This window comes from Hipposideros armiger, unplaced genomic scaffold, assembly GCF_001890085.2.
Source record: "Hipposideros armiger isolate ML-2016 unplaced genomic scaffold, ASM189008v1 scaffold_133, whole genome shotgun sequence".
Classification (NCBI taxonomy): Eukaryota; Metazoa; Chordata; class Mammalia; order Chiroptera; family Hipposideridae; genus Hipposideros; species Hipposideros armiger.
The window spans coordinates 269,392-283,219 of NW_017731483.1; the positions used below are offsets into that span (position 1 = coordinate 269,392).

General features: G+C 40.6%; 1 protein-coding gene across 1 annotated transcript in view; it reads left to right on the forward strand.

Moving 5' to 3' along the window:
- Nucleotides 1-2,420: 2,420 nt before the first annotated feature.
- ERP44 (endoplasmic reticulum protein 44) overlaps nt 2,421-13,828 on the forward strand; it is a 64,810-nt gene continuing 53,402 nt past the window's right edge. The window contains exon 1 of the mRNA XM_019649500.1: nt 2,421-2,677. Within this exon, the coding sequence (XP_019505045.1) occupies nt 2,621-2,677 (57 nt within the window). The 5' untranslated portion in view covers nt 2,421-2,620. The remainder of the gene's footprint in view (nt 2,678-13,828) is intronic.

A 13,828-nucleotide genomic window follows, 5' to 3' on the forward strand; every position in this document is an offset into this window, starting at 1 on the left:
GGCACATGAATACTTATCTAAAGAGCAGCTGTAATCAGCTACAGGTATAGCTTTCATAAGGGTAGTCAGGCCCTCTTCTGATTCTACCAAAAGGGGTCACTCCCATTTCTGTGACTCCCGAGAATCTGAAAGTTTTGTAAGATAAACTTATCACTATTGATGACCTAATAACTTGTGTTGTCATCGACAAGGATTTTAGGTTCAAATTCTGCCTTAGAGTGAAAGTGTTTTAATTTTGGTAAAGGTCAGCTCTTCACGTCTTTATTTTTTATGGTCATTGAGAGACAGTTCTGTCATGTCTTAGCGTGACTGTCATGTCACAGAAAACCACTGTCATATGCAGGATTATATTAAAGTGACTTGAAAGAAGCTACAAAACAGGGGTGTGGGTGGAAACACCATAGAGGAGTAATTGAACTTGGGCTCTAGGCCTGGTTAATAATAAGCAGTGTGCCCTTAGGCTGGCTCACCTCGGATTTTCTGTAAAATACGAAAACTGAAAAGGTAGATCATGTGGATTCATTCAACAAGTTGATTATCAGCTATATGCTAGGCACTGTTCTAAACTCTAAAACGTGTCATTTTAGATTCTAAGGGATCAGTTTTAGGCCCATCCGTCATACACACACAAAAAAACCCCCCCAAACTCTTCATACTTTTTGTAAATACACTAAAAATTAGATCTCAGTTATAGTTATATATATCTCACCAACAGGTATATATATAGTTGGTGTTCAGTAAATGTTTGTTGAATGAAAAGTTACAGGCTGAGTACTAAGTCCAGAGGGTAAGCAGGATCACAATTTAATTTCTTGGAGTAATAAGTTCATACTCATGAGTATCTGCTTTTTTTATTTTTAAAATTTTTTTTAGGGGAGAGCGTGAATGCAGTCCCCCCCTACCACAAACTATGCAGTCAAGTTTCCCATTATTTGGGGAAATCGCAGGGGTCAGCCCATGCGGAGCGCAATGGATAAGCCTTGCCCTGGGAAAACCACCTTCGTGAACATGGTACCTCCCCTGCCAGGTAAGTACAGTATCTGATCTTTTTAAAATTCCTCATCTCTAGCTCCTCTGTCAGAGAGGCAGATGTGTGGTACAGAGAGCAGAGCACTGGACTGAGAGAAGGGGAACTAACTAAAAGTAGTGGCTCTGCCACTAATTTTGTCACCCTGGGGAAGTGGTGCTCTAAGGTCTTTTTTTTTTTCTTTCAGCTCAAAGGTATACTTTCAGCGCTATTGTTTTTTTTGTACATATTTATAGATGAAAATCAAAACCAGTTAATTATAAAATACTATAAAATGCAAAGGTATCATTATAATTACTAATTATAAAACAAGCTAGTGTAATAAATACTCTAATAATTATAACTGTACAAAACTAGTGGTGCTGCAGTCACAAGCAAAGGAAGAGTCATTCTGATGAGGACTAAAGGGTTGGTAGCTTGGGAAGTTCTCAGAGATTGTGACATTTGAGATGGAATTCCAGATAGAAAAGGGGTTAAGGCCATTCCAGGCGGCAGGAAAGCTGGAGCAAAGGCTAAGCATAGGGAAAACCACAAAAAGCAGAATGCCTCCCGGGTACATAGTGATTGTTTGGCTACCATTTGGGGCACGTGGACCTGGCTGGGTATTTGTAGACGAGGCTGGAGAGCTAACTGGGACCAGGTCACTATCCTCAACTGCTTGGCTAAGGAATTTCGTAATTACCTTGTGGGGAGTGATCCATGCATTATTAGCAATCACTCTCACACGTGAACTTTTCCGTTTACAACGTGCTTTCCCATCCTATCCCATAGCTGTGCCTTACAGAAGCCCACAGAGACAATTAGGGATAAGGGACAATCATTTACTTATTCAACTGAGACCCTCAGAGGCCTCCGACTTTATAATGCAGTAATTAGCACAGAAAGAAGAGGCAGCAGGCGAGGAGGCCAGTGATGGAGGCTCAGGCCACAGCTCAGGCCAGGAGGGCCGTGAATCTAAGGCAGGGGCCAAGGCAGTACAGATCGATCCAGCCTCCCCAGCCAGGCCCCCTCCTACTCACCCTCGCCTCCTCCAGGACTCACGTCCCGGGGACGGCTCCAGAAGGCACGACCCCCACTGGGCCGCCCCTCCTGCCAGGACAGTACACTACATCCGGCTGGGGCCGACCCCACCGTGCTGAAGCTAACAGAGCCCCTCGGAAAGCGGCCCGAGACTCTCAAACGCGCAGCTTTCTGGGAAATGTAGTTCCCACCCTCTGAAACAGTGTACACCCGCTCTCCGCCCTTTTTATCCCACAGGGCCCCGCGCGCAAAAGACTCGGTGGACCTGGGCCGAGAGCCTTATGGGAAATGAGTTCTGGATTCCCAATGACGTGCTCAGTTAGAGTGGTGCAAGACTACATTTCCCGATGTGCTCAGAGGTGGGCAGGACCCGGAAGTGAGGGTTGCGAGGCCTCTCTGGAAGTTGTCCCGGGTGTTCGCCGCTAGAGCTCCGGGTCGAGAGGACAAGGTGCGGCTGCAGGGAGAATCCTCCGCTGCTGCCGGCTCCCGGAGCCAAGCCCTTTCTTAACCTAACCCAACCCTGCCCAGTCCCAGCAGCCAACGCTTGTCCCTACCGCGGATCCCAGCGTTACCATGAATCCTGCAGTCTTCCTATCCTTACCCGACCTGAGATGCTCCCTGCTGCTCCTGGTGAGTGAGTGAGTGAAGGAATGACAGACCCTTCGATAGACGCAGGGACTGCTTCCCTCCCTCGCTGAGGGGGACCACAGCTGCCCCTACCCCTGCTTTCGTATCTTTTCCTCCGGTGGCGAGGAGTGCACCCTCCTCCGCTGCCCTCACTCTTGGCATCGGTCTGTCCACTCTCCAGGCCTGGGGTCCCCGAGGCCTGAGAAATCATGGTCGGAGGTTGGGACCTGTAATCAGAATTACCCTGGAGGAAGGATACATGGGAGGGTCACAGCGAGGAACTCCCCCTTTCTCCGGAGTAAGGAGGTTGTTTCAGTCTCGAGGGCTCCTGGACCGGGTGGTTGCCTGAATCGAAAAGGACGGGGGATAGACCTACTACCCCCTCACCCTCTCCTTTTGGAAAGGGTGTGAGGCCGACAGGTGCTGGGGTCGTGTGAATCTCACTCTGGTCTTGAAACAGTGCCCGGCTTGGCAGAGCCTCTGTTGTGGCTTGATATGATTGGTTGGGAACCCGGAACTGGAGACTGGCTTGGTGTCCACTGGGGAAATAAAGGTGGAAGCTATTATTAAGCTGAAAGCCTAGGCTCAGAGCCTCCCTCAATTTTTGTTACAACCTCTCTCCTCCCAATTTGAGTTCTTGTTCTGTGCTCCTGATTTGAGGATGACCAGATCTTTTGTATACTTCAGCACTCATTCCTTAACCCCTTCACCTGCTCAGCTCCATCCCATCATAAAGGAATCTTGCCTCAGTCTCTTTCCTCCAAAGTACATCTTGAGCGTGCAACGCAAGTAAGCCAGGCTGCAAGTCAAATTGGGACAAAAGTGAAGGACTCACCCCATATGGAAAAAAATGATATACGTGTAATTGAGCTGTTACTGTGATACAATATTTGAAAAAGTTTAATTGTAGCAGATTTTTTAAAAGCCAAATTTAATATTAAGTCAAAGGTACTTTTTTACAATTTAAGAGGTATAGTTAAGTGACTCAGGATCACATAACAAGTTACCAGCGGAACTGGTACTTGAATCAGGTCTCTTGACTTGCAGTGCTTGTTTCATCATATTACGTTGTTTTTAATATTTGTGTTTAAAATAGCTTCTTTCTGTTTCTCTTCCCCCTCCTCTATCTCCCCCTTCTCTTCCTTCTGTGATTTGCAAGTCATATTCAACAACCTTATACAGTACTTGGACCTTTTCAGATGTCAAAGTACTTCTGAGAACTAAAGGTTGTATATAAACATGATAATATTAAATAAGGTGTCTTGTTGCCACTTCTTATAATTATACAGTAATGAATGACTTCTGTATAGAGGAAAATATTCTGTATAGAGCTGGTTCTTGGTAATTTCATTATATACTGTGGTTCTCTTTTCCTTCTAGAAGTACTGGAATAATACTTAGTGTTGTTAGAGCCCATCCCCTCTTTAAGGATTCTAGATAATATTCTTTTCCTTATCCAGAAAATGGCCTGAAATATGAGTTGTCGGCCAGAAATTACTTTTAGGGTTCCAAAAAATGTGAAGGGAAAAAAATGTTAAGACATTGGAAAGAAAAGTTGAAACAATGAATAGGAAAACTACATCAGATGCACTTTTCTGGAATGGTAAGTTTGATTGTAGAGCTAAGTTTAAGAAGGAGAAAGAATTTGTTTTGCAATAACTCATGCTTTATATAGAAAACCTACAAATCCTGTTAAATATAAAAAAGAAGCAATTTTTTTCTAATGATTTTAAAATCTAGTTAACATTTTCTATATTTAAATAAACGTAGAGGAATAGAAACTTTGAGGCTATTTTAGAGAATACCTGTAAAGATTAATGGGCTGGAAAATAAAGCCAAGAAAAGGTTTAATAAGCCAGAATTACAAGACAAGCTAGATTCAGTTGGAACGCAGTGTTAACCAAAGGAATTTTAATAATCACATACTAGGTAGCACGTATTTATAAAACATCTGTCTAATCATGATTTGAGTTGTTTATCTAACTGGTAATTTTGTCCTAGTGATGGAACCTGCTTACTCAGTATCTTTCCTGTCTGAAAAAATATCCCTTATCTTCCCAATGTACTTTGTTCCTCCTCCCTCACTTCCCCTTTCAGACTTCATTTATTCCCTCCCACACGCAGTCATTGAATGTCCAAGTTCCCACCTAGCTGAGGTCATCATTTTTTCCTTAAACAGCCTGCTCTAAAGAGCCATTTATTCTACTACAATAATTTCTTCAGGTAAACTATAGCTCAGCTGTGAAGAACTAGATCTGTTCAGACTTAGTGGTGTTCATGAGATGACAGCTGAAACATATAATCCTAAACTTCTGTAGGCAAGTAATTTTCCCTGATCTCGAAGGCATTTTGGAACATATCACATTATACCTAAAAAGCCTTTCTGCAGTGGGTACCTAAACACTAAAGCTTAGTGTGATATTTTTCCCCCTGGGCATATGTACAATACAAAAGTATAAAAAAATGTACAAAAGGTACATGTGCAATGATATTCACTGCAAATCTCCAAATTATGACTCAGGTAACTTTTCTAGAATTATGTTTCTTGGATCATGCAGTATGTCTGTTATTGGGGATTTCTGATAATTGCTCTACTGAAAATACACATTGTACCAATGTGTATTCCTATCAACAGTGTATGAGTATGCACACTTCCTCCTCATGCTAATCAGTCAGTGGGTGTTTTTGTAATGTGCCAGTTTAGTAGACCAAAACTGATCATCTCATTTAAATATACAGTTCTTTGATTATAACCAAAGTTGAATATTTTTTCGTATTTCTTAACCATGTATATTTCTCTGTGTGTATGTAATGTGAGTGTTCATGTTATTTGCCCTTTTTCAAAACGATGAGTACTTTTACTTGCTCCAGTAATTCAGAATAGATGTACTTAAAAGATACAGTTTAAAAACAATGGAAAGTATTATTTGTCCATTCATTTAGGTCCCTTAAAGAGGTGGTATAGTGCAAAGAAAGCTGGACTAGATGTCAGGGAGTCTATGTACAAGTGCCAAGCCTTTCATATACTTAATACCTTAACCGTGGATAAATCACCTAAGTAAAGTTTTTAGTCCAGAAGGTAAGCACGCTGGATTTGAGGATTCAGTGACTCTGTGTTTAGTCTGTCTTGTTTTTCAAAAGGCATATTCATCTAACTCCCATAATAAATAGACCTTTTTTTTTTTTAAGATTTTTATTGGGGAATTGGGGGGATGGGAACAGCGCTGGGGAATTGGGGGAAGGGGAACAGACAAGTTGCTGTCGTTTTGTTCTTCAGTCTAGTTGTGGAGGGCGTTGCTTCACTGGCCCAAGTTGGCACCATCATTGCGCTCTTCCCGGGTGAGGTAGATCAGTCGCCGGCTTCTGGACGGCCGCTCAGAGCAGCTGCTGGTCACTCACGCTGGCCGCTGGCTACACACGGTAGCCCATGGCAACTCACCTGCCACAGGGGCTGCAGCCTACGCCGTCGCCGGCGACTCAGGGCAGCCCAGCTCCAGGTTGAGCCGTTGTTCAGCATCTTAGCTGTGGAGGGCAGTGTCACTGGCCCTCATATGTGGGATCCGAACCGGGGCCCTCTGGCGTCCCAAGCCAGTTCTTAACCATCGCGCCACTCGGCCGGCCCAACAGACTTATTTTTGATGGCGTATTTCCTCAAAAAAAATCTGCTGGTTTTTCAACAAGTTGCAGATCTGTGCCCCTCTGCCTGTTACCCAGTGTAAGGAATAGCATGCTTTGGTCACTGCTTTCCTGACATTGACCATTTCTGTGCTCTGTTTGATCTAATCAAGTAAGTGATTAGAAACAGTTAACTTTTCACAGCATTGATTGATCTTTAGCCTACCTTTCATTCCATAGAGAGGAACTATCTGTGGCCCAGGCTGCAGGAACTTTATTTCATGGGCATTATTCTTTCCTTTTCCTCCTATCATTGGAATGCCTGTTTACTATCTACCACGGAAGAGAAAAAGAAAATTGAGGTGCATATCATGCTTCTAGGAAATTTATAATTTGGTGGGGAGAGAAGATGTGTATGTAAATAATTAGAGTTTCAAAAGGAAAGTGATAAGATCCCTTAAGGTATTGTAGACGTGGGTTATGGATCTTGCTACACAGAAGTGTGGTTGGGAGCCTAGGCATCTGTATCACCTGGGAGATTCTAACATGTTTCTCCCATGCCTCCTGAGGCCGAATCTGCCTTTTAACAGTGTACCTAGCCGCTTCATATATGCCCATTACAGTATGAGAAGGACAGCTGTAGATGTTTGAAAGAGACAAATTACGTACTTCGCAATGGGAGAATCAGAGAAGTCTTCTCTTTTTTTTTTTTTAAGCTGAGCCATCCTGCTACCTATTGGCAGCTTAGCGGCTGCTCAGTTCAGGCCAAGAATTGAACCGCTGTTGCTCAGAGCTCAAACTCTTGAGCGAGCTCCTAACCAGCTGAGCCACTCGGCGGCCCTGGTTTTGGTTTTTTAAGAAGCCTTGCTGCCTGGCTTGCTGACATGGCCAGATGTCAGAATTGGCCCTAAAGAAGCTAGAAAATCCTTTGGCCAGCTTCCATTAGAACAGCTCATTATTACCTTAGCCAAAATAAAAATCATGGCGTTTAGTGGGTTCTCAGTGGCATTTCAATTACTCCATTCGAGAGGGGAGGGAAAGTGCCCCTTTGGAGAAAGAAGTCTTGTGTAGGGCCATGAATCTCAGGTCTTGGCTCTCTCTGTCCTTGAGAGCCTGAAATATGATAAAATTCTAACTGCTTTGATTCCCTTGGTGATGTTGTGCTCAGCATCTCTGTGAGTCCTACAGCTCTGTCATTTTCTCATTATGTTGAAGCTTGAGCATTGTATTTTAATGTATCTAATTTTTAGTCACCTGAGTTTGTAGACATGGACATTACTAACATAACAGAGAAAAGCAATGAAAAGAAGGAAGAAATCATCTCAGAAAAAAACATGCTAGTAGTATTTGAGCTATGGAAAACTGTTGGGTGCCAGTTCTTTTTTTATTTCTGTTTTAGATTATCATAGTCTAGTAGTGGGACCTTTGGTAATTGGATTTAAGAGATTTTGGAAAAAGGTCTTCAAGAATCAGAAGAATTTTAACCCTGATAAAAAGGAATTCACACCCTTTTTATTTCTGTAGGACTCTATCATTAGTGTCTTGCTCAGTTCAGTAGGTGGGAAGGGATATCCGAACCATGAGGAGATTACATGCAGTTATAATGACTGAAGTTATGGTTGTCTCGAGTTGTGCTTTCAGAAGAATATTTAGTTTAGGAGTCAGAGATTTGGGCTCCAGTCTTGGATCTGCTGCTCTTTACCTTTGTTATCTTGCCTATTAACTTCTGAGGAATAATACAAGTATTATATCTGACTAAGGAGGGGCTATTTGCATGCTTCTATGATTTTGTGGACTAAAAAGTGGTAAAAAGCTAATTGCAATTTCTTATTCTTAGATCTCAGTTCCTAGGATAATACCTTATACAGGTTAAGTGCTCAGGAATAATTGTTAAGTGTATGGGAAAAAGACAAGGTAGAGCCAGGGTAAGGAGGATCAGGAATGCACAGGGGAGTTGAAGTTTGTAAGCATCACTGAAAAGGTGAGCTGTGAAGTAGGTGAGGCAGTTACTGGCCATTTGGATTTCTTCTGGGAAGAGCCTTCCAGGCAGGGGCATTAGCTAGTGCAAAGCCCCTAATGTGAGACTGTCCCCGGCATATTCAAGGAGTCCTGGCATATTCAAGGAGTGGCAAGGACAGCAGTGTGGTTGTCATACTGTGAATAAGGTACAGCGTATTGAAAGATTAAGGCATGTAGCTAAAACATTTTCGCAAAACTGTACTGATTATTACCACGTACATTGTTTGCTGATATTTTCTTTTTTTCTCTTCTCTGCTTAATTTAAGTTTTAAAATTGCTGATTTGACCCAATAAGGTAGAACTTCCTAACAGAGTTGATGATAATATTCATCTCCTTAACCCTTGGCCCAGATGCCTCTGCTGGGAGTAGTAGCCCTGACTAACCCAGTGTTCCCCCAGTATGCTAACTTAAAAATACTCTCTATGTGTGACAGAATGGGTAACAACCTGTAGTTGTATTAACTTAAAATGTTAAAACAAAAGATTCCCTGGTACATTTTTTGATTCCTGAAAGCAGTATACTTTCATGGTACAGGAAAGCATGACAAAGAAAAAAGTGCATACCCTAGCCATTGATAACATTTTCTTGTACAGTTGACCGTTAAACAGCATGGGGGTTAGGGATGTAGACTGCCCACACAGTTAAAGATCCGTGTATAACTTTTGACTCCCCCCAAACTTAACTACTAATAGCCTACGGTGGACCGGAGCCTTACTGATAATATAGTCTATTAACCCTCCGTAGGGCACAACTGATCTCCCAGATTCCTTGCACACAAAGATGCCGCTATGAAATATGTCTTTACTGTACTAAGTCACAAACACGACTGGCAATAGGTTACAGTAGAGGCGGAAGATAAGGAAGCGGTGAGTCACAATAAGTTAACTGTTAGATACTTGAAAATTTGTGTGCAATGAATCTGTGAGATCAGTTGCGCCCAACTGAGGGTTAACACATATTTTGTATATTATTTGTATTCTATACTGTATTCTTAAAGTAAACTAGAGAAAAAATGTTATTAAAAATCATAACAAATACAGTACTGTATGTATTTATTGAAAAAAAACCCAAAAACCATGTGTAAGTGTACCCACACAGTTCAAATCCATGTTCAAGGTCAACTATATGTCCTTCCATTTTTTTTCTGTGTATATTTGAAAGGATTTTTAATAGTAACATGTATATTTTGAACAAGGTAGGGCTGGGCTCTTGCTTTTGTTTGACCTTGGTGTAAAGTGTTAGACCACTGGTTACGTGGGAATCTAGAAGGAAGAGATACCCACAGATGTACATGTACTTGTACTCCTACAACTTGTAAATGACACCTAGCTTGACCACTTAACTTAAAAAGTTATTTAACCTTTCTGAGCTTCAATTTTTCTCACCTATCAAATGGGGATAAAGACCTCTACTGCAGAGTTCTGGGAAGACAAAAATGAGACTCAGTGAATGTGTCCATGGTACACTGTAGGCACTTACACCTATTACATGCTCAGCAGATGTTTAGATGAGGGAATCAGTGAATGAGTGAATGAATGAATGATTTTCCTTTTTTTAAATCCCTTTTTTTTGGGTAATTTTCAAGTTGTCCATCCAGTGGTATTAAAATTGTGCGCACCAAGGTAATGAGTTGGCATGGCTAACTCCCAGGCCCTGTGTTCTTCTAATGCTGAGACTTGCACCATCTTTATTACACAAACAAAAGCAGCCTAACAATGTGACTGTTAAGTCAATAATTTATCTGCCTAGCTCTGTTTTATAACTAGTTAGTTTTGAACTTAAATTCTGTATCAATGATGAAAATAGTTTATAGAGATAGTTGTATTTTGTTGTACAAGCCATTGATTTTAGAATTAAAGAGACCTGGGTTTGAACCCTCTTCAGCCAGTAGTTTCGACAAGTCACAGCCTATTTGAGTCTTATAATTTAACAAATAAATGCACTTACTGTATGTCAGATACTGCAGTTTCAGTTTCTTCATTTATAAAATAGGGATAAAATAATTCCTACCTTTGCTTCAGAGTTGCTATGATGATGTGAAAGATAATATGTATGTTTGTAAACAGTAAATATAAATGGTTACATTTGAAACCTTTTTTTGTGCTTCAGACATGTTTGTACTTGGATTCTTTCCCCAGAAGACTAGGTATGCACTGTACATCCCTATCAGGGAGAGCTGATGCATTATGGAAATAGTTCTAGAATCTGAATTTCCAGGATAACTGACAATACCAGAAGGTAGAGTGACTTCAAAGCTGCAAAGTCCTGGGCCCGCTGAGTGGCTCAGTTGGTTAAGAGCTGGCTTGGGATGCCAGAGGGCCCCAGTTCGGATCCCACATATGCGGGCCAGTGACACTGCCCTCTACAGCTAAGATGCTGAACAACAGCTCAACCTGAAGCTGGGCAGCCGTGAGTCGCTGGCGAAGGCAGAGGCTGCAGCCCCTGTGGCAGTGGGTTGCCATGGGCTACCGTGTGTAGCCAGCAGCCAGCGTGAGCAGCCAGCAGCTGCCATGAGCGGCCATCCAGAAGCCGGCGACTCATCTGCCTTGCCTGGGAAGAGCGCAATGATGGTGCCAGCTTGGGCCAGTGAAGCAACATCCTCCACAACTAGACTGAAGAACAAAAAGGACAGCAACTTGTCTGTTCCCCTTCCCCCAATTCCCCAGCGCTGTCTTTAAAAATAAATTAATTAATTAAATAAACAAAGCTGCAAAGTCCTACCTAGTTCATGCCTGGCTCTACCTCTTTGTAACTGTGTGATATTAAGCAAATTTCCTTGTCTTTATGACCCTCGAGTTTTCTACTTTAAACATGGGGATAATTATTGGGTTGTCGGAAAAGTCATAATGCATTTTTGCAACGAAAAACATAGAAAAAATAAGTCATGACCTTTCCGACAACCCAATATTTTGCAAGGTTGTATGGTTGGTGTGTTGTGTGTGTGTGTACATGTGTATCTTTGCATCATCTGGCATATAGGACATATTTTTGTTTTGTAAGTTAATGAATAGAGAAGGAAAGCTTGTCATGAAATGGAGGAAGTACCCTGGAGGAGGATAGTGCTTGTGCTGACCATCTTTCTGTGCTTGTTCTACCTTTCTGATCCTCTGGAATGAGTAAATGAGGTTTTTTATTTTAAAAGTCTGATTCTAAATATTAGTGCTTTGTTAAAGTACTTATTAAGTTGTCTCTTTCCCCTGGTAAGTTATGACATAGTCTTATTAAAATAGTGACAAGTGCTACTATGATTGATAGAAATAAAAATCTAACTTGATAGGCATTTCTGCTTTTAATACAAAAGCGAGTAAATTCCTGTAAGCAGTATAAATGAATATGGGAAACATGCTCTATGCTGTGCTGTTTGAAAGGTATCATTTGCTCCACATTACTTTGTACACTCAAAATCATTCAAAAAATACCTCTCTGACTGTTGTAACTGACTAGATACTTGGAAAATGATGACGATTTTTAATAATATATAATCTTTCTCTAGTTGAATTTAGTAAGGAAGAGAAGATTATCACAGCAGATTGTGGTTCACTGAAAAGATGCAAAAAATAAAAACCCTATTTGTGTACGTGTGGAAGATTGCAAATTGCTGGTTATGCAAGCTCCGTTTGTCCCTATAAGCCTAACTTATAGACACCAGAGTTACCCCTTAAATATTGTTGCCAGTGAGGTATAAGGTTATTTACACATAGCATGTATAATATCTACTACTTTTAGTAAGTTTTGGCCATTAAGCTAAATCTGTTTATAGGTTTGATGAAAACTAAGGATATAACAAATCGCTCTTAATTTAAATACTGAGATGAAGGTATTTGGTGAGAATCTATGGGCATATAAGATAGTTTATGATGGATATTTCAACTTGGATGAAAAGAAGGCCATCATGTTGCTTTTCTAATCTTATTTATACATCTATTAAATCGGTGCAAAAGTAATTGCGGTTTTTGCGATTACAAATAATGGCAAAAACCGCAATTATTTTTACACCAGCGTAATACAGATCCCTCCTATTGGGAAAATGGGTACTTGGTTAGAAATGGAGGGCAAATTATATTTTCCAGTCCACAACACTAAGTTATAAAGGCTTCCTTGATATACACTGGTTATTACCTTGAAAAAATGAGTGGTTTAAGGTCTATAATAAGATGAGCCCTCAAGAAGTAAATCTGAGAAGTATGTAATATCTTGTAGCAAAATAATCAGATTTTCAATCTTCTCTTTCTCATTTGACCCATGAGGCAAGAGAAACCACCTGGCTAAATATAACTGAAGTAGCTAATTGTATGTAAGACTGTTGTGTGTGATGTCTCAGTGAAAGTCTTTCTTAGCTTACTTCATTCGGGGAACACTGATTTGTACTGTAATGATAGTACTAACTTCCTTGGATCATCTCTAGCTGTTACTTCTAATGCAGAATGGATTGTGATATTTGAGGAAATTAGCAGAGAGCTTGTCTATCTTCCCATATGACATGATTTTTGAAGAGTTTATCATTTATTTTGGAATATTACATATGAAGTACAGCAGGTTTTCAAATAATGTCATTTGTTCAATGTCCTTTTGTTATAAAGTTGCTGAGATGCCATAGGAACTTAACTCTCGTTTATATCAGTTAGCCTGTGGGAAAATTGGTTTCATTATACGTGGTTTCTCTTAAAGTCACAGAACCTATCAGTGATGTTAAGTGAGAGGACTTTCTGTACTGAGTTAATAAATATCCCTGAATATTATAAAATAGGATAGGACATATTTTCTCAATGGCTTAAAATGCACTTTTATTCAGGTTGTTTAAATTGTTTTTATTTTAAGGAGGGAACAAGGGTGTCTTCAGGGTACATTTTCTTCTAAGAGACATGCAGGACACTTGTATTATCAAAGTTTATGAACCCATTATCAGGACTGGGGTAACTCATATCAGTAGGGTGGGGTTTTTTTTTTAAGGTAATTAAAGCCAATACCATTTAAACAAGCCAGATGTATGTGTGAGCATAACTTTTTTTTTCTGGAAATCATTCAAGAGTATAAAGCATTTTTCTTTAATTTCTGAAATGATGTTTGTTAATGCTTTGGTTCATAAGCTTAGAGTGACACATCATACAGAGAATGGCTAATTTCATCTGTTGGTGGCAGGCAGAGTCTATGTGGTTTTGTTTGATTTGCATACATGAAAACTTTGTAGTTTGTAGATTGAAAATTTGTAATTAGAGGAGCTGGTGTCTGCCATACTGTAGGCTACCAAATATGATTTAAACTTTTCAAAAATGATGTTTGTGATATGTTCCAAGGGTAATGGTAGCCTCTTAATTGTGAATTATACTACCCTTTGGTAAGCCTTATGCTCATAACCCTTATAGCATTTCATGCTGTTACCTATCCCATTTCTCCTTGAAATGCTGTTTCCTCTTCTTCTATGCTCCACTAGTTCATTTTCTGTTTCTTCTGTTCCTCACTGGTTGGAGAACAGGAAAAGGCCTACCTTTAAGAGACATGACGGTAAGGAGGTAAATGGG